General features: G+C 41.2%; 1 protein-coding gene across 1 annotated transcript; it reads right to left on the bottom strand.

The window, feature by feature from the left end:
• Window positions 1-1,305: 1,305 nt before the first annotated feature.
• Window positions 1,306-24,288, bottom strand: LOC131246683 (uncharacterized). Its single transcript, XM_058247035.1, has 3 exons — window positions 23,975-24,288; window positions 19,882-20,092; window positions 1,306-6,186 (listed from the first exon to the last, which is right to left on the bottom strand). Exons 1-3 carry the CDS (start codon window positions 24,137-24,139, stop codon window positions 1,454-1,456), a joined length of 5,109 nt encoding a protein of 1,702 aa, XP_058103018.1. The 5' UTR covers window positions 24,140-24,288; the 3' UTR covers window positions 1,306-1,453.
• Window positions 24,289-25,729: the final 1,441 nt, after the last annotated feature.

The raw sequence follows: 25,729 nt of genomic DNA, 5'->3' as shown, positions 1-25,729 counted from the left end.
TCCAATGAATTTTCTATCCCTATCCACAGGCAAGTAATGCGAGACTTGGAAGTAAACACATACCTGTTATCAATAATTATTATTATTTTTTATTCCAAAACACCATACATGGCCTCAAGCCAACTTGGGTTTCCCAACTGTAGTATCTGTACTATCTGGGCTAAGGTGCAGTTTTTATTGGCATCTGTAAGTTTGAATTTATACAGGGATTACTTGAAGGGAGAGGAGAGAGCCATGAATGAGGATGACGGCCATGATCGTGCCATGGACCTGCTATGTGAGATTTTAATGCAATGCTTGCCATAGATCTATCCAAATGGGGGATGTTAGTGCAAGCCTCACGAGGACTAGCAAATTGTGCGAATAGCTGTTCACATTCAAGCAAAAGAACCCAGCTTTCTAACGCTGGGATCTTTCAATATGTGGGATTTTTTGGTACATGAAAGCCCATCATATCAACGGTTTAAATCATCTACGAGCCTAATAACTCTTGCACATGTGAGCGTTGTGTTGCGCATGCTGTTTGTGACTACAACTGGCCTGGACCAGCTCCAAATCCAAACCCAAACCAAGTCAGGCCCGTCTATTAAGTAGTCATGGCTACGGTCATACACATAAAAGCTGATCCAGACCACTCACCCAGTGGACCTTAACATGGAGGTGCCTTTGCTTAAAGGCTCGTCAGATAATCTGATTTACCTTATTGCCAGCCAATGAGTGGTCCACCATGAAGATCACATGGAACAAAAATCAGGCCAGTCCCTACATCTGGTGGGCCACACCGTTGGAGTCATGGATAAAAGCCGTTCTGACTCCACGCACCGGCGTGGGACACCTAATGATGGATTGGCAAGGTTATATTGATGATGGGGCCCACCTTTTTGCCAGGACCAGATCTACACAAGTTGCATGTTGGCAGCCAAGGTGGGGCGGTGTAGGTGATCACTTCTCACAATCCAATACTACTCGTGTCTACTTAAATAGCCTGAAATCCTGTGGGACCCACTGCAGGCCGCCTATGCACAACAGAAACAGCTGGATTGGAGAATCCAGCTGAGATTGAAAATAACTATTGAGTTGATAATCACAGCCATCCAATCTCATCCATGAAAAATAGCAGGCCATTATCTAAAACCCTGATCATCCAATGAGCTTGATATTGGGGCCACGTGCAATACATGATGGACCCCTCCAACCCAATGGTCCACTGCTACAAGTGGGCCCCACATAGACTTGCACCGTAACAAGGTAGGAAGAATTTGTACTGGCATATAGCTAATCTCTGTCTTCACCAAACAGAAGAAATTCCAACAGAAACTAACATCCACCAATATATACATTAACACAAAAAAAGCTTCAAAATCCAAACAAAAACAAAACAGAAAATGACAATCTTCAAATAAGCAAAATCAAAAATAGAAAGTTCTAAGTACAAACCTTGCTTCATAAGTTACTATGTGGATGAGAATTCAGATTTCAGGAACTCCTCATCCTCCATGAAAACCTGCAGATTCTTAGTCTTCAACAAGAAGTCAACCGCCGCCTCCTTGAATTCCAACAAGCAGCCGATCTTGATAAGCTCACGGAGGCCTGCAATCCGATCAGGCTCCTCCCATAACAGCCCATCAGCTATCATTTCAGAGAAATATGTGGCGTATTCGATGTTTGATTTGTTGTGGGATGATCTATCTATCTTCTGAATGAAGAGCTTTGACTCCTCTCTATCCCAACGAATCATTCGTGTAGCTTTTGTTTCGATGATCTTTTCTGAAGACAGCGGTAGATTGTAGCTTACTGTAATGGGTTCATCCGAAACGAAGAGTTCGACACTGAGAAGGCTTTTCACTGTCCGATGCCTTGCATCGATGGGCATTTCAGATGAAGGATCTGAGAGAAACCCAAGTGCAATTCGGAACAACCCAGTCGGGAGCATCACATATTTCTGATCTAACTTCTCGAATTCAAGCTTGGTTGATGCAGAAGACTCATCCTTCTGAATGGATTCAGAAATGGTTCGGACCCCAATGCTGCCGTAGATCTTATTGAGCTTATTGCGAGACAGATAAGGCAAGCTCCGTTGCGGATACCAGATGAATATCGGTTCTTGAGAAGCCTCTTCCAAAAGATCCTCCAATAGCAGGTCATCAGGGATGAAAACATCTTGCTTGTTGACAAGTCGGATTCCCTCCGAAGCTGTCTTCACGGGCACCTTTGAGATGCTGCTCAAGAGAAGCTTCTCCACCTTTGAATTCCAATGTCTTGACACAAATGCCCAGAAAGAGCAGCACTCCTCGTAGGACATTTCATGGCCCGTTTTTTCCCAATCAATCCACAGACAGCAGTAATCTTCGACTGTGGGATTTGAGCTTACTCCGAGTGTCATGGAGAAGAAGCAAAGTATATCTTTCTTGTAATACTTGTCCAAAACCTTCAACCGTAAACCGAAGAGATTATCCTTGTCATGAATCACACAGCCTTTCGGGCACACCCATTCGCCCTTATCGCTTCCATTCGGTATCCAAATCCAGCTAGCTTCTTTACTGTTTGGGACCCAGTTGAATTTGCTCAAACACTCGTGGATTCTCGTTATGACTGTAAATTGGGAATGGCAACTGAGGTAGCTTGCGAGCAATGAGCAGCCACTTTCAGCATCCACAATCACTCCAATCGCATTGAGCTCTTTCCGATACGATGCAATTTCAGTCCCATAAAATGCTTCATCGATGAATGGCCCATCTTCACGTTCTAGAGAAACCCACTTCGAATCGAACAGCATACACTCACTGGGCGATTGATAACCCATATGGGTCTTCAGCCACCTCTTATTGATCCGTCGCATGAACTCCTCTTGTAAGGCGCTGCCCTGCTCCTGTAAGTACCGAATGCATTTCAGCAGCGACAGCACGCTTGCAGGAGTTACTCTGCTTGGGTTCTGAATACTAAGACCGCCAGCTACGAACCTCGATCCATCTTTGAATTTGACTACGGCACCAAAATCCCTCAGCTCATTTCTGTATGCATGGATGTCTAGTCCATAGCATGCTTCACTGTCGTCGATGAAAGGAAGGATCGCGATCGGACAGATAGATTCCCATTCCCCATCAAACAGTATCGATTCCTTTGGAGATCGGAAGCCAAGGAAGCGGGTCTGCAGCCATTTTTCTTCAAGCACGCAGTTGAATAGCTCTGCGGGGAAGTTGCGGTTTGCTTCCTTTAGGTGCTGATAAAATGCTAGCAATGCTAGCACATTTTCTTTTCTAATGGAAGACTTCCTTGCAAGCTCTTTGAAATGACATGTGACTGCCTTAGCCACTCCTTGTAGCGTTACAACTACCCCGGCCGCTTTCAACTCATCCTTGTATGAGTGGATCCTGCTCCCGTAAAATCCTTCATCAATCAACGGCAGGCCATTGACAACCTTCAAAAGGCATCCCCATTCAGGATCAAACAAGAAAGAATTGTCTGGTGACTGGTAACCGCTATTGGTCCTTACCCATCTCTGATTTCTAAGCTTCCCTGTGATCTGGTCAGACGATCTCGAATTTTGAATGCAGTCCAATATCAAAAGAACACTATCCGCTGACAGAGAAGCTAAAGATGCGGGCAATCTGAAGTGGTTGACCACGATGCTGTAATTCGCATCAAAGCTAACTACAACACCAAGCAACCGAAGCTCTGATTTAAAGTAGAGTATATCCTCACCGTAGTATTCTTTATCGATGAAGGGCAGATTGCTGATCTCCGACACCGCTTTCCATTCAGGTCCATATAAAATGGACCCCACTGGAGATCTGTCACCATGAGTGGTCCGTAGCCAACGCCCGCCTTTGACACTCTTGATGAATTCCTCCGGTAACAGGTACTTCTCCCGCATGAACTTTATCAACTGCAACATCGATAGAACGTTCGCTCTCGTTAGCCTCATGGAATTGGCTAGCTTCATGAGCCGGTCGCCGATGAACTGGCATGCTTCCCCATACTCGAACATCACCCCAATTGTTTTCAGTTCTTCCTTGTAGTAACTGATCCTGTAGTCATAGAATTCCTGGTCGATCAGGGGGATATCGACCATCACGGACCCCATCTGAAGTAGGCTTCCCCAGTCGGAGCTTGATAGGAATGTCTCCGAGGGAGGCTTGTAACCGACAGATGTCTTCAGCCAACTCCCCTCCTTGATGCATCGCAAGAACCTCCCGGGCAACTGCACCCCCCTATATTTCAAGTTCTGAATCCATTCCAAGAGCAGAAACGTGTTTTCCTTTGTCAATGGAGATGATACGGTAGGAAAAGCAGCGTCAGGAGGACATAGACTTGGTATGTCAGAAGCTTCAACATGAACCTCCATGAACTTCATCAGCTGTTTCTTGGATGAATATAGACCTGCAAAATAGCCCTCCTGGATATAATCTTCACCCAGTTCAACATAGTCCTCTCCTCTCCATGGATTCAAACCTAACAATCCGACCCACTTGCTTCCATTAGCAGGGACGAGGACCTGTCTCCTCTTTGCAGTCACCTGGCCATAGTTATCTACAAGCGGCATGTTAGCACACAGCTGAGAGACTTCCCCATCTGACAGGTATTTCTTCGAGAGGGAGTGATATAAGAAGTGGGCAAAAGCTACAACAAGCTTTCTATCATTCCTCACTGCATTAGTGAGAAGATTGCCATATTTAAATACAGTCAGACTGCCCGCGCTAGCGTACTGTGTAAGCCATTCCCATGTTGTTTTGAACTTTGGAGACGATCTGAAAGTGTCGTCCGTGCTTTTTGGGACAAAGAAGCGGCCAGCGGCACATCGGAATTCATGGTTCCAATTGATAAGCCATGAAACATGTTCCTCACTGAATGAAAAGCATATCCTATTGCCATGCATCTCAGTTGCATTGTTGATGCTCCACAAGGATTGCTTGCAGTTCCAATCAATGTATTTCAAGAGGGGTATGTTCCTGATATCAGTATTACCAAAAATCTGCCAATTGTCTGCGAAAAAGGATAGCAGCTCCATATAAAGATCCTCGGAAACACCCAATACTAGATTTGAGCTCTTGATGCATTTCGCATACCATTCATTGTCGATGGGCTTCACACCCAAGAAACCCAGGACATCATTGTATTCGGCCTCATCAAATGCTGAATTCAGAATGTAGGTCCCGTGGGAGGAAAGATTTTGCAAGCACACGCCTTGTGCCTCTGCCTTGATCAATATACTCCAGAATGCTGGCATTAGCCGGCCCACTTCACTGGGCTTGCAGAATAGCTTTTGCTGTGTGTATGACTCGCATGGTATGATATTCTCCGCAATCACCTTCGCTCTTATTGTCTCTCGTACGGTGTTCAGCTCCTTGAATGAAGAGCTTTTTACTGGCAAGAAATTGAACATTGGTGGGAGGGAAGATGTGGGTGCATTCTCTGTTCCTTTCACAAGAGAGATGAAAGCATTGATGAAAGCAGAGGCCACACAGTCAAGAATGCCTTTGTTCCACACATTATCCAAGAGTATGGTTTCTCTTGATGATGCTAGAACGAAATCTGCCTGAACTATGAAAGGAAAGTTTGTGACCATCTCTGTCGGCAGAAACGCATAAATGCCAGGCGTTCCCATCCCTCGATCGAGGCGTTCCCCGAAGGGAAATGCCAGTGTGATCACCCATTGCTCAACTTCCTTCCTCCTTTCGATTTGGTTTTCCAATTTAACTGGGAACTTTTGCTTCCACATATGGTAAATGCATTTGCTCTCTTCCCCTTTGCGGTGCTCTTCAGCTGAGAGATGGAGAGTGTAGGACTCTGCGTCCAAGTTCTTCCTCCTCTTGAAGTTGGTTTCGCTCGAAATAGAGATGGAATTGACTGTATTGAGCCGAGGATCATCGTTGCCTTCCCTGACACTAAGCTGCTTGATTTTTGAAAGGAACAACAGGACCTCAGGGTGCATTCTCGAGAGCTCTTGCTTCACAGCTTTTACCTTTTCGGACTTCAATGGCAGGACTATAGTTGTCGCTGGAAGGGTTTTAGCAGTGCCATAGATTTTTTGTATGTCGTAGAGAGTTGGGTTCTCGTCCACCCATTCAGGGACAATGTATCCGAGATTGCAGTCCAGATGTGGCTCTTCATCAAACCTTATCTGATACCCATTGCTGAAAATACAAGGTTGGCTCGTAATGAGGAATACACTCTTGAATCCGATACCTGCCAATCACCCAAAATGTTAATTTTGATCATACTACAAGAAATTTGGAAAAAAAAGAAGGCAGATAATGGTTAGGCAATTTATTTGAGCTAATTTTTGAATGATGAAAGAAACCGTATTTTTTTCCAGAGATGAATAAAAAACATCATATGGTTTTGAAAGTGGAAATGATAGCAAGGATCATGTTCAAGAACTGCGTATTATGAACATGTTTTCAAGGGATGAGGAATTCTTCATCAGTAAAAACACTCCACTCCGTCCCAAGACTAGTTAAAGGAAGGGTGATGCCAATGGTTTTGCAAATCAATCATGAGAATTCTTGTTTCAGATATTTAGATTGGTGCATGACCCATAAACAGGATTGCTAGAGCTGACTCCAAATAGCTCATATAAGGCTATGATAAAGATGTTTTCACGAGATAAAGAGAAGGTTTTATGGTTTTGAAAGTGGTTATGATAGTAAATAATACCCTGTTCTTGTGGAGATTGAAACATACATAAAAAATTTTGGAAAATGAAATAACAAATTCTACTTGGTTCAAACCAGTGTTTCAAATAGCGCCCGTAGCGTACGCTACGTAGCGTAGCGCTATGTAACAACCCAAATAGCGTAAATCCCCTATAGAGTACGCTACAGGGGTCGTAGTGTATGCTATAGCTACATAGCGCGTAGCGTAAGCTGCAATGTATTTTTTTACTATTTTAGTTTTTATTTTTTATTTTTTCACATTTTCTTTGTTTCTAATGTTGAGGAATGTGACACTTGTATTGTACTTGATACTTTTAACCTATGGGATTTTTGTTTCTTTTCATAATTGTGACTTGTGGTTTCAATTAGACATTATTAATTGAAGTGGTTTGCTTAGAAAGTTGTTGACGTGATAATTATTTGATTTGGCTTATATATGTGGATTGGCTTATGATAAATGATAACTAATAACTTTTTTGAACATGCTTATAATTGATAAAATGAAACATCTTTTAGGCATTTTTATAATTTTTTTCCTCTCTCTCTCTTTTTTTTTTTCACTATTTATTATATTTGTCCTATTTTTAAATTTAAAAATAGAAGTATCATGTAGCTTACACTACAAGCAATGTATTTACGCTACACGCTATAGAGGGTTGAGACGCTACGCATCATGCTACTGCTACTTAAAATACTGGTTCAGACAGCCATAAGGTGGAATTGTGTTGAATATTTAACTGGCTTACTCTCTTTCTTTGAGTTCAATAATGAACCAAGGTGGTGCTCGTCATTTCATATATTGGATAGCTTCTTAGGTGAATTTTCTAGTTAGGCATTATATAGGTATGTTAATGCTTGTCATCTGTGTTTGATTGTTTCTCATATGACGGGTTAGATAGTTTTGCCACATTCTCTCTATCACACTCTCCATCAATCCATCCATGCATCCATTTAACTATCTCAAGCATCCACCCTTGCTTTTCAAATCTGAAATTCAAATGAGCCAATAGATTGTGGAACATAACTCTCTAACTACTCACTCATTTTACTTTTTTTTTAAAAAAATTGTAGAGAAAAACAACATGGAGGTTCTATTTGCAATGAGCTTGTATTGCTTTTCTTGTTTATTCTATTCCCCTTATATTATGGTTCTTCTTCTTTTTCAAAAAATAAAAAATAAAAATTCTCATTGGAGATCAATGAAAGAGTTGATGGTGTTGTCATCCATTGTAGATATTCTCATTCTTGTTCTTTCTGATAAGATCAGCCCTGGACTTATTTTTGTGATATTACAGTGGAATTGTTTAGATGCCCAATTCCAATGCACTGGAAGAGACTTGTCTTATCAAACCTACTCACAATACTTAAATTTGTTCCAATATCAAACTCAGTTTGGGTAATTGATTTTGTTGCCAAAAATAATGGTAGGAGACGACATAAACTAGTTGTAAAATAACAACAACAACAACAACAATAATAAGGCTTTTCGCATGAAGATATGTAGAAGGCTGCCACTATTTGCAAAGAGGAAGGAAAGGTTTTTCAGTTAGAAAATGGGTTGTATATATTAAAACAATCTCCTAGAGCACGGTTTGAGAGGGTTTATTAGAGTATCAATGGAGTATAAATTTTCAACAAGCGAAGCAAATCGGTGTCTTAAAGGTACTGGACATCGATGTTTTCCATATCGTTATCACGTAATGTATCGCACCCTTGGGATATGGATACACATCGGTTATCGCACGAGACATATTGGTTGTATTGCGTAATTTATCTTTGTTGGGAAACATAGGAAAACATTAGGAAATTGGTCGAATTTTTTAATGAAACTCCAAGGATTGTTAAAAAAGACAACAATACACACTTAGAAATAAAAAATCACAAAAAACAAGTGCACATAATAGTTTTCCTTTGTATAGAGTCCTAATGTATGCGCTGTCTAATTGAACTGATGCAACTATACTCAAAGTCAATTCATAAAATTTATAAATATAAGAAGACATGTATGGAAACACAAGTATTGCATTCAAAAGAAAAGGAAGTAGAAAACTAGATACCTGTGGATTTCGAAAAAGAAAAATTATTTTTTAACATTTTAAATATTTTTAATTAAAAAATTATATATTTTTCCCAAAAAATTCCTCATTTGAAACTTGATGAAATCTAAGAATTCCTGATTTGGAAAATTCATTCTACAAGGAGGGGCCCAAACTATGTATTTACCTACGAACGCAAAACAATTCTCTACTTTGAGATCTGGCCCTTAAGAAATACCCGCCAACCTAGGAAAGAGATCCCTCAACCTATTCCCTGCGAGCCAAATGTCATACCAAAATCTGATGTTCTTACCATTACCTAACCTGAATCCGATATTTTCCCACACTTTATGTTTAAATGATGCCATTGCCTTCCAAAGAGAAGAAGCTCTGTACAATGAAGATTGCCTGATCCACCAACCCATATCATCCTCCCCATATCTCCTACGGATCACCTCTCTCCATAGAGATTGAACTTCTATACCAAACCTCCAAACCCATTTTCCTAGCAGTGCTCCATTTATATGCTCTAACTTCCTAAAACCCACCCCCCTTGATCCCTTGACTTACACAGTTCTTCCCAGTTCAGAAGATGAAATTTATGATCCTCTTTTGCTCCTTTCCACAAGAAATCTCTCAGTTTTTCCAACTTATCGAGGACTGATTTCGGGCACTTGAAAAGCGACATGAAATACACTAGAAGATTCGACCTCCCAAAGACAAGTTATGAGTTTGTTAATGAAGATAATCTTCTTTCAAATCTTTCGATAACTATATCCCATAGATGTTTCACTAGCTTGCCAATACACAACAGAAGGCCGAGATACAATGTGGGAAAGACACCCTCCCTACACCCAAACTTGAAAGCGAACAACTTCATTTGCTCCTTCAGAATCCCCACCCCCAAAATTTCACTCTTGCTATACTTTTAAACCTGAAACTGCCTGGAAAGTGACTATCTCAAAGGTAATCCGCAGAAGAAGGATTTTCTTCACAAAATAACAATGTATCATCCGCATACTGTAAATGAGTGATTTGGAAATCGAAATTGTCCACTTTAAAACCTTTCACAAGCCCCATCTTCATCCCTTTTCCAAGGAATCTGCTGAATGCCTCCATAATCACCACGAACAAATAGGGAGACAGGGGATCCCCTTGCCGAAGACCTCTCAATGATCGAAATAAACCCTTTGGGGAACCATTCACTAAGACAAAAATTTGGCTGGCTTAACGCATTCTTGCATCCATGCCTGCCATTTAACTTCACATCCCAACCTGTCTAACGTGTAATCCAAAAAGTCCCAATCGACTTGATCATATGCTTTTTCTATGACCAACTTGCAAATCAGCCCCTTTTCCCCTCTTCTATTCATGCATCTATACATTCACTTGCCACTAGAAAACTATCAACAATCTGCTTGTCTTTGACAAAAGCCCCTTGCGATTATGAAATTACTTCTTCAAACACCGCTTGAAATGTAAAGGCGAGCAACTTTGTCAGGCCACCCAATATGCTTATAGGTCTGAAATCTTTAAGGCACTCGGCACCTTCTTTTTTTAGGAATTAGCACTACGAATGTGGCCCCCATTTCTGAAGGTATATAGCCTTTCTAAAAAAATTCATTAACAAAAGCAAACACATCTTTCTTAACCAACCCCCAAAACTGCTGAAAGAACACAATCGGAAAACCACCCAACCCTGGCACTTTTTCACTACCCAAATCCTCCACCGCTTGCTTAACTTCCTCCTCTAGGAAAGCATTTTCCAACAAATCCACCGCTAAAGGAGTAATAGGATTAAAAGTGAGATTATCCACAACCGACCTCTTCCAATGGTCATGAGAAAGCACCTTATTGTAAAAACCAACTATTGAAGTACAAACTTTGTCTTTATCCTCTACTCTTACTGATGGGGACATCACGCGCACATGCATGCCCCTCTACACACGTACGTAAGGAGGAGGAGAGCCCCACCATCTATCCAGATCGATGACGACATCTAGGGAGGGCCTCCTAGTTAGAGGGCTGCATTTTGGTTCGTTGGAGCGGACCCGATAATCATGTGAATCCCTACCATGGGTTCTCATAATCGTGGCCCATTATTCCAATTAATCTAGTACTTTGGGTTTTGCTTATTATTGTTATTAGGAGTATCATGAATGGTTTAGATTGCTTTGATTAGTTGTTATTTTTTATTACTTCGTCGCTAAGTAATAGGTTACGCACATGACACGAGTTTTGGGGTATAGAGTTTTATTATAAATAGGCACCCCTTGTAGTCTTTTTAATGGAATGAAGATTAATAAAATTGCTGCGTTTTTCTGCCCTAAATTTCTGAGTTGTGGAGATTCAATTGGGTGCAAAACCCTCCCTTCCTTGAAGGGCTGACTACCGTGGTGCGAAGCCACACCTATCCCGATTCGCCCCCACCTTCTACCATTCATATTTCTCTTTTCCTACAAGCATTCCATCTGCAAATCCATCAATATTTGTAGGCGTTTCCCCATCTACAGCAGATTTCTGGAATTTGGCCCTGCAGGAGGGCTGAAACTTCGGCGAAGCACCACGCACAAATCAAGCGTTGGATCGAGTTGAAATTTGGGGGTTTTGGAATCCATCCCTGACTGACCAGGGCCAAGGTGGTCTTTTTCTAAATAGTGGGCCCCACACATGTGCGGCCGGGATCACACGCACGTGCGTCTGGGCCATTGCTGTTGTCCACACGTGCGGTACTTCTCTGGTTCGTCTCTCCTCTTTCACCCAAAATCCCTAAATCCAACCCTAAATTACGCAAATCCCCAATTTTATGCCCTTTCTTCAACCTTAGGGTTCCCTGAATTGAAATTTTTAAATCCTTTGGATCGGGGGAATTATTTCTGTGCATGTGTGGATGAATTTACCTTCCTTTGATTCTTGTTTGGTCTATAATTTTAATTGATCCGGCCCTAGCATGTGTAGGCCTGGATCCGTGTAAGATTTTTCTTTGATTGAGTGTTTGAACTTTCGTGTGGGATGTGGAATTTTATGTAATTGTTTCTGAACTAGTGTGATCTAAAACCTAAAAATCTTGCACATCATACTTGAATTTCATGTCATGCATAACTTACCCTGTCTTCACACCCCAAATATAGGGTTGTGATGTAGTAATAATCTCGGTAAGACCAAGGTCGAATTCACAGGGGCTGAACCTTGTACGTATTCTGAAAGTAACTTGAACTAGAACTAGGCGAAGATGTAATCTAAATCAAGGAATTTTAAGAGAAGTAATGGTGAAATATTAAACTAAAACTTGTAAAATTCAAAGGTGGGAAACTAGGGTGCCAAGGATCCACTTTTAAAGATCAGGGAGATTTATGCTTGATTCAGGAACACAACTGGAATTAGAGTCATATCTTCATCCAGATGGAAGATATTTCATTAAAAACTGATCTGAACTTCCTTTGATCCAGTTTTCAAGAGATGAGTAGTATGAGAATTAGAATTGATTGCATCACAAAACCATGCCCATGAGACAAAGCAAACAACAGAATTTAGCCAATCCACATCCAATCTAAGATGATTATAAACGTTAGGAAGGGTTCCATCATCCAACCATGCCCAGGAGACGATGGTGAACAACAAGGTTCCTAATTTCATAATCATACTAATGCAAAGAACATGCTCAAAGCTATCGCAGATCCATTGTAATTTAAGTCACAACAAACCATTAAAAACTGAAAGCATTCCTTAAAATCAAACTAGAATCAAAGTTAGTTCAACGTAGACATGAATAAAAAACCATAGGAATACCCCATCATGCTACAAGCTTCACCTCTTAGCCCTACCTTAAGAGGTTTAGCCTATCATGGACATGATCGACTTAAATCTCTAAAGAAAAGGAAAGTATTGAAGTAAGAAAGGCTAAAGAAGGAAGAAAATCCCTATGAAACTGTTGAGGGTCAAATATTGCATATTAGGCCCCAGTTATTACCTGAATTTATGAACATGATACTGTTTAACGACCTACTTTAATCGTATTTGTGATGCAAGGTGTATTTAGGAGCCTGGATAGAAAAAGGATACTAAAAGCATGGATTTAACGTTCTGAAGTCACCAAGGCAAGGGACGGACCTCAGGCGATCGAAATCGAAGAATTTACACACCAAAGATCCATGAAAATCAAGCCACTCACGTTAAACGGGCCCGAAAATCGTCTAGAATGTAAGATCACAGGGTTCCCACCATCCATTCGGCTCAAAACTTTATATCTGGCCTGAGGACCCTAAATTAATCGTACACGTCGAAATTCAACCCTTGGATCCCTCTAGGGGCGTGTTTGGGCAGTGGGATTAAAAGGGATTAGGTGGGATGGGATTCATCTGGTCATGTGCCAATTCCACTCCATGTTTGGGAAGAATGGAAAAGCTCGGAATTAGATCATATGGAATTGCATTGGGTCCCGTGCCAATTTCACTCAATGTTAGCAAGTTGTGTAGGTCCAACCATGATGTGTGGGCTATATCCACACCGTCCACCCATTTTTTGAGATCATTTTAGAGCATGGGCCAAAAAATCAAGTAAATCTAAAGCTCAAGTGGACCCCACCATAGAAAGCAACGGGATTGAATACTTACCGTTGAAAACTTCTTTAGGGCCACATAAGTTTTGGATCTGCCTCATTTTTAGGCCCATGCCATAAAATGAGGTTACAAAACAAATGAACGGTTTAGACATAACACGTGTGTTATTCTTAGTAATTTCAAATGATGGTGGGTATATCCATTCAATGTACCACCATATTACCAACAAAGCATGGCATTAATCTTATCCCATGGCAATAGGGGACAATCCCTGCCATGGGTAATAATTATGTTTTTTGAATCCCATCCCACCTAATCCCTTCTAATCCCACCGCCCAAACACGCCCTAGAAGTGGACCATAAAGTGGGGATTTAATGTACACCGTTAAAAACTTCTTGGGAGCAAGAAGTTCGGATAAGCTAATATTTGTTTTTTCACTTCACTCACGTTAAGGAAGCAGGTGGTCGGAGTAGATTTCTCATGAACATCACGATGGGTCCCACCTTGGGGTGCCTGCGCACACAGCGCACGTAATCTTGCAGTGCACTGAGCCAACCAGAGCAGTCAAACTGCCGTTGACCACAACTTCCGCCGGAATTCAAACTCCTCTGTGTAACAAAGGAACAGAGACTTGCGGCCCTCCCTAGTGGGCCACCATGGTGATTCGACGGTCCAATCCGGACCGTCCATTCGAACCCCATGGTCCATCCTACTAAGGCCTAGGTGACAAAACTTAAAAAAGACAGCAAGAATGGCGTCCCAACCATTCCAACGCAGGTTGAACGGCTGTAAGATTGATCAGGTGGGCCGCATCAATGGACAACCAAAACCACCCCTTCCCAACCAAAATTCCGAGAGGAATCCGTTGGATAGCATGGATTTCTCAAAAGACAGCTGAAGTGGGCCCCACCGAGAGCTCAGTGCAGCTCCTGTGCGTAGATTACGCACGTTCGCAATTTCCGGACCATTCGGGAAGTAGCGGCCCACCATCTCTGATCGGTTGGCCAATCCAAACCGTTCAGACGATGCTCAGGCCAAGGACGACCCCAATCATGAAGTCAGAAGGGAAGGTTGGATGATCAGCCGTCCAAAACAATCCTCCAAACGTAAGGTGTTGCGTTACTTGCGCCTACACAAGAGGTTACGGACGAAATTCTTCTTGTTGCGCACGACTCCAGTACCACCTCACGCAGGCTATATAAAAGAGAGAGAAGTAGAGACGTGAGGATCATCCAAGGACGTGTGGATCCAGCATCAGATCAGCCGTGGAGGCGTGGAGGATAAGGAGACGTGAACGAGAAAGAGGCCGAGGCCGTGGACGTGGAGACGGTTTCTGTTTTTTCTCTTTTTTTCTTCATTGGTTTTTTTTCTTTCCTTCAGATTTTAGTTAATCATAGTTAGCTAAACCTTAGCTAGGGCTAAGAGGTGAAGCTTGTAGCATGATAGAGTTTTCTACAACTTTGATTCATGTTACATTGAACTCTCTTTGATTTCAGTTTGATTAATAGGAATATTTTTAGTCTTTAATGGTTTATCGTGACTTAAATTACAATGGATTTGCGATGGCTCTGAGCATGTTCTGATCATTATAGGGACTATGAACGCGGGAGCCCTGTTGTTCACCATCGTCTCACGGGCATGGTTGGGTGATGAAACATTTCCTAACATTCATAACTCCCTTAGATTGGAGGTGGATTGGCTAAATTCTGTTGTTTGCTTTATCTCATGGGCATAGTTTTGTGATGGAATCAATTCTAATTCTCATACCTATCTGCTATTGAAAACTGGATCAAAGGAAGTTCAGATTCGTTTTTAATGAAATATCTTCCAACTGGATGAAAATAGGACTCTGATTCTAGTTGTGTTCATGAATTAAACATAGATCTCCTTGATCTCTACAAGTGGATCCTTGGAAACCCTAACTTCCCACCTTTAAATTTTACAAGTTTTAGTTTAATAGTTCACCATTATTCCCTTAAATTTTCCTGATTTAGATTACATCTTTGCCTAGTTCTAGTTCAAGTTACTTTCAGAATACGTACAAGGTTCAGTCCCCGTGGATTCGACCTCGGTCTTACCGAGGTTATTATTACATCACAACCCTATACTTGGGGTTTGAACAGAAACCGGCCAACTCCACAGATCTCGCTCTCTCTCCTTGCTCTCTCTCTCTCTCTCTCTCTCTCTCTCTCTCTCTCTCTCTCTCTCCACGTCGAAGCCTCCACGGCTGCCCTGGATAATCTCTCACGTCCTTCTCTCCCTCTCTTTTATAGCAGGAATGTAGGTCGGTGGAAGTTATCGCAGCCAGCTGCATACGCAGCGAAAACGCGAGATGATTCGCGTGTGGAACGAGTTTGCTCAGCTGTTCTTCCAAAACTCTCAAAACCGACTTCATGGACAGGGTTAGGGCCATCTTTTGCAACGTGTGGACGGTACGGATCATGGATCCAACCGTGATCGTGCTTGTACAACTGCCGGAGAAGCCAGGCAGCGTCCGGACGCACGTCCGTGCATTATACCTGCGAAAATCTAGATCTACGTAACTCGTGGGGCCCATGATCGAAGTCTACAGAGGAATCCACTCCGCTCATTAGATTCCTGGCGAAAAACTAGCCGAAAAGGAGTGATTTTGGTCGAGTTTTGGTGCGGCCCACTGTATCAACTCACCTCGTTGTTCATCCTGCGTTTTTCGTCGATATACGTGTGTACACGTGAATGGGAGCGAAGGGAGTCCATGGGTACGGTTGGTTGGGCCTCCTGGACCCAATGGACGGTCCTGATCGTCCGTGTGGTGGACGATGGTGACCCACTATCAATTTCAGCGGACGTCTGTCCATTGTTTGCGGAAGGAAGACGGTGAACAGTAGGAATTCGGTCGAGTCAAGGACCCTTTGACCAAATTCCGGGTCTGGTGTGCGGCCAGTGTATGTATGCTATGCACACGCACACTACTCAAAGTGTGGTCCACAGTGATGTCTTGATACATCTGCTCCGTCCATCCTCTCTCTCATTCGATTTTAAGGGGTTGAGACCAAAATTGAAGCATATCCAGATATCAGGTGGGCCGCAGATAGATGATTTATGGGCTGATCTGTCCGTTGGGCCACTTCCACGAGGATCCAATAGCTGAAATTTGACGTGTACGGTTAATTTATGGTCCTCAGGCCACATATAAAGTTTCAAGCCGAACGGATGGTAGGAACCCTGTGATCTTGCATTTTGGACGATTTTTCGGTCCCTTTAACGTCAATTTCTTGATTTTCTCTGATCTCTGGTGTGTAAATTCTTCGATCTCGGTCCCCTGGGATCCATCCCCTACCTTAGTGACTTCTGAGCGTTAAATCCATGCTTTTAGTACCCATTTTCAGTCCAGGCTCCTAAATTCACCTTGCAACACAAACGCGATTAAAATAGGCCGTTAAATAGTATCATGTTCATAAATTCAGGTAATAACTAGGGTCTAATATGCCATATTTGACCCTCAACATCAACCATGATGGAGATAATTTTGCTAGCCCTTGCCCTTGTACTCGCCATCGAATGGAAGAATTTCGTGTTTTGATCGTCGTCTTTCAACGAAAGAGCTTGCGAAAGTTGCCTCCACTTAATTTCCTCCTCATGTAGCCTGGCGTTGTACTTGGCCTGTTAAAGTTCTCACCAAGCTATTTCCTCGTCCGGTAGAGCTTCTTTCTCTTCTTTAATATCAAGCTTTTGAATATCTTCCAAAAAAATTGTGGTTTCCTCCTCAAGGCCTCTTAGGACCTCCCCCTCCATTTCCATATTTCTTTCTTCAACATTTTGAACTTTTGGAAGAGCACAAAACCTGCTCCCCCATAAATCTCAAAAGAGGACCAACACTCTTCCACCCAGTGTTCAAAATATCGGTATCATGTTACATATCACATCATTGGGATACAGACACGTATCGGTTATCGCATGGGATATATTGTTTTTTATTAAGTAATTTATCAAACTTTTGAGAAACATGAGGAAACATTAGGGAAATGGTTGAAATTTCAATAAAACTTCAAGAATTGTTAAAAAAAGATCTCAATATACACTTTTAAATCATAATCTCTCAAAAAAGAAGTGCACATAATAGGTTTCCTTTGCATTGGGTCCTCAGCTATGCACTGTCGAATTGAACTAATGCAACTATATTCAAATTGAATGCATAACATTTAGAGTGTATGTGATGATTATTTCATCAAACACTCCTAAATACTTCGAAATTATTCTTAACTGACAGTAGTTGAAGGGAAATCTCAAATATATATATATATATATATATAAAATTTTTAATTAAAAAATTATTTTTATTTTCGAAAAATTGACAAGGACTTAACAAATTAGTAGATCAACCCTCATACATGCTTGATTTCATGTTTGGAGTGTAATATTAAGCAATTTGGGAGAAATTGGGAAAATTTTGAATTTTCCCCTATTTTTTCCATATCGGATCACCTACACTCAAATTTTGAAATTAGAGTGTATGTGGTGATAATTTCATCAAATACTCCTAAATACTTCAAAATTAGTCTCAATTGACAGCTGGTTGAAGGAAAATTTCGAAAAAAAAAAAATGGAGAACATGAAGAACAAATGAATATCGAAATCAAAGCTCCAACTCCATGATTTTTCATGCAAAACATGAAGAAATAATGGATTTATAACCATTTGACACTGATTTAACATAATTTCAACAAAAAAAAGGGGGGATTGAAAGTTGAAAATGTTCACTAGATAGAATATGTGGGATCTATCGGCACTACCTGTGTGTTTTGTACCGCACAGGTGGGATACAAGATATATCGTGGGATATATCGGCCGATGTCGTCGATATTTAAAACATTGCTTCCACCTTCCCCTTGAAACCTTCTATTTGTAACCAATATAGCTCAAATCTGAAGGGGCAGGGCCCCCAATTTTCCTTATCTACCTCTAAGAAAATCAGACAATGGTCTGAAATCGGCTTCGATAATCCTCTTTGGTGAATGAGCAGCAATTTCTCCACCTAATTTGGGGAAGAAGAAACTGATCTAACTTAGAAAGAGTCCGGTCTGCTTGACCATTAGACCAAGTATATTTTACTTCTCCCATAGGAAGATGGACCATATCATTTCTAGTTATCCAATCAGATAAATTCCGCATACTAGTAGAAATACGATCCCCTATCTATCTCTCATGGACAAATCTGACAAGGTTAAAATCGCTGCCAGGGTAAGTCCCATCTAGATCTACAAGAGTTCAATTCTGCCCAAAATTCTGAATGGAATTTATACCGACACGGCCCATAGACCGCTGAAAACGCCCACTTGAAACCTGAAGCCGCTTCTTTAAAAACCACCTACAAATTATATTTCCCCTTCCAAGTGTCCTCTTTACACCAGAAGTTTGAGTCCCATAAAATTAATATGCCTCCTGCTAAGCCTATAGCCTCCAAAGGAGCCCAATCCATATACTTCCCCCACCATAAGGATTTCACAATATGTTGATCTATAACTTGCAACTTTGTCTCCTGAAACACTGTAATCTGCACCTTGAACCTTTTGCACATCTTTTATCTGCCCTCGCTTCTGAGGACATCCCAGCCCTCTGATATTCCAACTCTAGAACTTTCATTGCACACTAACTAATCCCATACGAACCTCACTTGACACCCCTTCTGATGGGGACATCAGAGTACCTACTTGGGTGTACCAGAGATGGAGACGACAACCAAAATCCAGAACTCATTGAGTAAACAAGAACTTTACAGTTAGATGGATGCAAGAGCATATTTCAGATTGTTATAAATAACTTCAAGAATGCGGCAAGAATAGAAGGCTTAACAAGTGAAGATACAGTGTTCGAGTTTCAAATATCAGAACATAAAAGAGAACCAACTTCCACAATGCATTAGGGTTTAGGAACACCTAAAAGAGGATGCATGATGAAAACAACAAAGACATCTGGACAATTCAAATATTGAAACTTAAATAACCCCAAATAGCTATGATAATGATGATGATGATTGGGGAGCCGAGCATGTTCTTATCTGCTACACTGCTCTCAAGTTAGGAATGTCCATTGTCAAGACCATTTGTCAGGCAGGTCCCACCATGAAGAAATTGGGGAGCTCAACAAGTTCTTATCTGATGCCCTGCTCTCACATTGGACACATGTCATGACCATCCATTTTCAAGACCATTCATGAGGTGGTTTCCACCATGGATAAGGTATTGTTTGCCAATCACACAATGTGCAACCCCACCCGTCTGATTGGGTAAACTTTTCACATTCATTGCTGACAGTTGCCAATACCTTTTCCATCATCCTTCTGCATGTCTCAACATCAAACTGTTAAGATTGTATGAACAGAGACTTTTCCACAGTCGCAGATCCATGGAAGGCTTACATGGGCCATCTAGTGAGATTTTCAGTTTCTAGTGGGAGATTTAGATGATAGTGAAATTCATAGATGAACGCTTAATTTTTGTTATCAACCAAGGAAATACTTAAACCACTGAAAGTTTTGTAATGGAAAACACCAAAGATGTTGTAATGTATCCGCTTCGAGGAAAAAAAAAATGAATGAAAAATCTGGAATAGAAGCGGTGGGAAGAATAGCTGTTAGTGAACTGGAATACCTTTCTCTCCAATATATCCACGTTGTCTGTTCCCTTTCTTTGTGGATCCTCCAATGTTGCATATGGAGTCAATGTTCTTCTCAGAGAAGCCTCTTTCATTGTTGAATATAAGGAGAGTCGATTTGGCACCGGTTGCAGTGATGTCCTTTGATGTGATAACAAACTCCAGCGACGGATCCACGCCATTCAAGTACTCATTATCTTCCGCATTCTGTAAATTCAGCATCCAAATTCCTTTAATTGCATCAAATAGAGAACATGTATACTCTTTCCCTCATGATTGGATCAACCTGATTTGAAACCAAGAGATCTATGAGGTGGGGCCCACCTTTTGGTCGACTCATACACACGTGCCACGTTGGCATGTGCGTACAAGATGGGCTGTAATTTACAGTCCATTGAGTTGTATGTGAACATTCCTCTTTGGAAAGAAGGGAAAAAAAGATGTGTGACAGTCAAGTTAGTTACAAAATGAACAGGTGATTTTTCACTATTGAGTGATTCTTATCACTTAATGGTCAAGAAAGAAGGATGATTGAAAGTGGGGCCCACTTGTTGTGTTATCACCCACAGAGAACTTTAATTATTGGTGTTTCACACTGGATCATTTTTCTGTAGAAAAAAAAAATGGGTAAAAGCTCAGCCAATTGAATGGTTAGGATAATCAGATATCCATATGATTCAAGGATAGAAGTACATGCACTCTGGGATGAATCTAACAACTGGCATGGATGATGGACCATTTATATGACACATGCCCAATTTGAGTGCTATGTCTGGAATGATGAACATGGGCCCTCCGCACTCATGGATGGCGGATATTCTCTTGAAAGAGCTTTCCTATGGCATAGATGTGTACAGCCTATACTAATCCCAAGGTCTGGGCCCACCCAGGGTTGAAATCTAGGCCTGATGCCATGGTTGGCTGGGCCAAGACTAATGTTGAATGGCCCCGCTTGGCTTGTTGGCTGATCCAATCATTAAGTAGGCCATCATTATAATTAAGGGTTCACTGTAGACTTACATCTGCAATTAAAATATAATCTTTGAAGCTGGGTTCATGTTTATATGTAGTATTTATTATGCATGGAGGATATCTATAATAATAATAATAAATGAAATTGGGCCTATTGAAAACCTTTGATCACTTAAACTCTTTTCCTTATACGGTTGGCCATGGCCTAACCTAAAAGATCAAAGCTAAGGTCAGAGCCAAGGCATTTTCTGCTTGTTAGAGCATGGGCCAGGCTAGGCCGAGGCTCAAGGGATTAGAGCTGGGCTAGGAGGTTCGGGCCCCATTTCCAGCCTATTGTTGATTGTAGATGCCTGAAAATTTGATCAAATTGAACATTTCAACCTTTTGATCACTCAAAGGTTATATTGACCATCCGTTTTCAAAATGGGGATTCATTAAGGTTAATCTTAAAATCTGAACTTCTCAAAACTTCTTTATTCCACCGTGTTTCTTAAAAGCCAGCAATTGGCTTGTGTGTATGCATTCTAAGTAAGCATCCCTTTTGTTAGAGGAATTAATGAAACCTAGTACTGAAGCTTTGCACAATATACTCGGATTTTCATTTTCGAGAAGTGAAAAAATCATGGATGAGGGAATTCTCGTATGTTTGTATTCAATATATTGTGGTGTATAAATATAGAAGGAATGACCCGAAAAAAGGGGAAAAAATATAATGAGGAAAAATCAAATCTCAGCAAACATGGAAGGAGATTATCTTTAATTTAAATCTTTCATAATACTCTTCAAATTGATGCGTGGAGATCTGTAACACCCAAGTTGCCGAGTAAACGATGAGATTGGTCTCGACCAAGAGGTTATGTCTGCAACTTCTTTATTAGAAGGCATGTATGAAGTGCAAAGAACTCCAAAAGATATCTTTTCTCAAATAAGGTGACAATCAGTCTTTATATATTTGGTCTGTTTATGAAAAACAAGATTGCTAGTAATGTGAAGGGCCAATTGATTGTCACAACATAGTTGCATAGGTTGGGAATGCTGAACACTGAGATCTTGGAGAAGGTTTTTGAGCTAAGTGAGTTCACAAGCAGCATTGGCCATGTTGCATTATTCACCTCAATGGATGACCAGGTCTTCTTCTTTTCTTTTCTTTTTTCAATAGATAGGGCTTTGTCTAAGCATAGTAAAGAACCCATAGTGCATTGGCAGGTTTTGAGGCAACTGGGCTAGTCTGAACACGGTGTAACACATACATAACATACACTTGAAAATTTGAAATCCTCACATCAAAATTTATTTCTAGGAAGCAAATCATGACAAAACTTTAGGAAAGACATTATTAGATAAACCAAACCATACATTATTAGTTTTGGGACCTTAGCCACAAAATCCATCGGTCATCGGGTCCACAATAGATCATTGGACGATCCTCATCTTGATCGTGAGAATTTATCGTCTGATCTTTAAACCCAACCGTTAAAGTATAACTAGACAGTCTATAGGGCCTTTAGGATTGTTGATGAAAATTTCTGAAGTGATCCGACCGTTAGATTTTCGTGAATCATAAATTAAACAAACAAATTCATGATGTGTGGCCCACTTAAGCATCAGATCCACTTCATTCATGGACCCATGTTTTGAGAAGGTCTGACCGACCTGATGAGTGGTTCAGATCGAACCATTGTCGACCAGAACGGGTCCCACAATATTTAAATAAAGAAATATAGAATTTTTTTATAGTATAAGTCACTCGGTCAGCGCACTTACCGAGCTTTGACTCGGGGAGACCCGAATCTCCCTCCACTGTTAGAAACGGAGACCCGTTTCAATAGTAGCCCAGGAATCGATCAACCATCACCTGAGATGATGATCCAAGGCAGTGGCTTTCACACGAGTGCATGTGTTCGAGCATGCGAACAAGAATCTGATTTCATTTGCACGCGGGGACTGTTTCGAAATCGGAAGTTTCCGATTTCAATTCAATCCGGATTGATTGGCGATCCACGAAGAGGGTTCTTCTCTCAAAGCTTCACCGTCCAAGTAAGGAAATCTCAGCCTTTCATTTGGCTCTCACGCGGGTGTCTGTTTTGAACAGCAACCAGTTCTACGCACTAGTTATGCGTGTGAGGCCCACATGGTGTTTGTATAAAATCCAACCCGTCTAGCAAGGTACTTCCACCAAAAAAATGGAACAACCTAAAAATCAGATCAATCCAACCATAAAGTGGGCCACACCATAGAAGACAATGAATGACCACCGAATAATCCTCACTTTCATAAGGGTCCCATCTAATGGTTGGATCAAACTGATTTTTGGGGCACACTATTTTAATTGCAGGAATAACATGGTGGAAGGTTCGGATGGCATACAAACACAACGATTGAGTCCCACACACCAACTAGTTGTATCCTCAACGAAATCGGATTGCCTACTAGGTAACTCAGTAGGAGGTAAACTATGTGGGGCGCATCATAAGTTATGTGTCTTATCCACTCCATCCATCCGTTTCATCAGCTTATTTTAGCGCATGAGCCTTCAAGGCTCAAGTGGACCGCACCACAGGAGACAGTTTGAATTGAACACCAACCATTGAAATCTTAAGAGGGGCCACAAAAGGTTTTGGATGAAGCTGATATTTGTGTTTTATCTTCATCCATGTCTGTGTGAGCTTATGAAAGTTTCGACGGTGGAGATTATTATCCCCACTGTTTCCTGTGGTGGAGCCATATGCTTCAATTTTCGGCTCTACCCCTAAAATGAACTGAAATTTTGGATGGATGACTTGGATAAGCAACATACATTCATGGTGGGCCCCACTGAGTTTATCGTACGCAATCCGATTTCATCTTTAGCAAACTTAAAATATAATCATATATTAATATTTTAAATTTATTTATTAAATTATAATAATTTATCACTTTCACCGAGATTTTCCCGAGAAAACCCAAAAAATTTGAAAAATCCCCGAGAAATTCACGAGAACGAAATTTATCGCTATGGATCAAGCCCAGCCCAATACATTATGGGCCCAATAGCAGAAAATGAGACCCACTCAGACCGGTACATCCTCCTCCGGCCGAACCGGAGAGAGAGAGAGAGAGAGAGAGAGAGAGAGAGACCTGAATGAGCTCCATGAGGAAATGAACGTCTTTAGTATACAGCTCGGCGGACAGATAATTAACGGCCTGATGTAAAGCTCCCGCTAGAGGATTCGGTTTTCCTCCGATGGAGAATGTCTCTCTCCTAATATACTCAATATGCTCTCTTGGCGTTCTCGTCCCCATCTCTTCTCTCAGTCGCGAAATACCAGAATACTATTTCTTATGCAGGAAATCAAAAGCCAGGAATCCTATTTCTCTGCATTTCATCTCACTTAATTTCTCACTCTCTTCTTATATAGGAGGAGATGCTTGGGGAAGAAGGAAAGAACATAGAAAGCTCAAAAGACGAATCAGAGAGACCAGAAAAAGGAACGGGCGAAAAAGGGTTGGGCGAAAAGAGAGGGAAGTGCTACTCGCAATTGCTTGAGCGCACTTTGAAATTCTATTCGCTCGCACGTGATAACTGAGGATACGTGTGAGAATATGATTTATTCATCAGCCTATCCCAATTATCCATGTGGCACGTATGGAGAAAACAGGGCTGTATGATCATCGGGTTGGGCGTACCTGTAGAAAAGAAAAGAAAAAAAAGAACGGTTGAAAGAGGTTTAACTATCGGTTCAATCTGTAAGGATGCGTGGCCCACCTGGTGATTATATCTGCATATTTTATACCGTAGGATCGACTTAGACATGGGTAAATTGAGTACACGTGTGACGCGTGTGCGATTAGCGTTTCACCCAAGAGGTTCGCTCGAATGCATAGGTACGAATTGCAATGTCGTACGTTGGGACTTTATCCATAGGAATCAGGTTGTATTCAAATGATCCAAACCGTTTATGTGATAAGTATTTTCTTAGATGGGAGATGTATGAAAAATATGGAAGATTGAATGTTTTAAACCTTTGATTAAATAACCTTTATACCAGCAGTCCATTTTCCAAGCAAAAGACTTTAAATGGCTGAAATTATCCTATTTAAAGATTTTTTTATTTTTTATTTTTGGGTTTTTTGTCCACCCTAAGATTGATGGTATAAACAGTCAGTTTGATCGTGGTAAGACAGAACCAGATTCAAAGCTAAAGTCCTGATGTATCATATTACAGTACATCGGGATGTATTCGATCAAACGGCTTCCCAATGGGTGCAGTTTGGGTGGATCGTCGGATCCACCGACCGTGGGGCTCACTTTTTTTTTGGTTTTTTTTTTTTTCACACACGCACACACACCCCCACACACACGCTTACACACGCACACACAACCCACACACGCACGCCGTGGGATTTCACCACTGGTGGGTACTCGAACCCCTGACCCGGTATTGAAACTTCTGGGAGTCTACCACCCGTGGGGCTCACTTTGATGTATGTGCTTTACATCTACACCGTCCATCTATCTTTATAACTCATTCTCCAGTGTGATAAAAAAATGAAATAGATCCAAATGTTAGGTGGACCATTCCACAGAAATTAATCCTCACCGTCAAAAACTTTGTAGGCCACTGGAATGTCTATTTTCCATCCAACTTTTGATAAGTTCATAAAGACCTGGATGAAGAGATCAGACAAATATCTACTTGATCTAAAACTTGTGGCTCACTAGAAGTTTTTAACTGTCATTGACCACTGTTTCCTGTATTATGGTTCACCTGAAATCTCTTTATTCTTTTATTTTTTGATAATGCTAAGAAATGAGTTTTCAAAACGGAAGGACCGAGTGGATATAAGGAACATACATCAAGGTGGGCCCCACGTTCAGGGATCCCATCCACT

This window comes from Magnolia sinica, chromosome 5 (assembly GCF_029962835.1).
Source record: "Magnolia sinica isolate HGM2019 chromosome 5, MsV1, whole genome shotgun sequence".
NCBI classification, from domain to species: Eukaryota; Viridiplantae; Streptophyta; class Magnoliopsida; order Magnoliales; family Magnoliaceae; genus Magnolia; species Magnolia sinica.
This window is presented reverse-complemented; position numbering and strand designations above follow the sequence as displayed.

Excerpts from the sequence above, each read along its gene's own strand:
- LOC131246683 (XM_058247035.1), bottom strand. The coding sequence starts at position 24,139 with ATGGGGACGAGAACGCCAAGAGAGCATATTGAGTATATTAGGAGAGAG. Across the intron at positions 20,093-23,974 it reads TCCTCATGGAGCTCATTCAG|AATGCGGAAGATAATGAGTA; the intron begins GTCTCTCTCTCT and ends CTGAATTTACAG. Across the intron at positions 6,187-19,881 it reads TGGATATATTGGAGAGAAAG|GTATCGGATTCAAGAGTGTA; the intron begins GTATTCCAGTTC and ends GGTGATTGGCAG.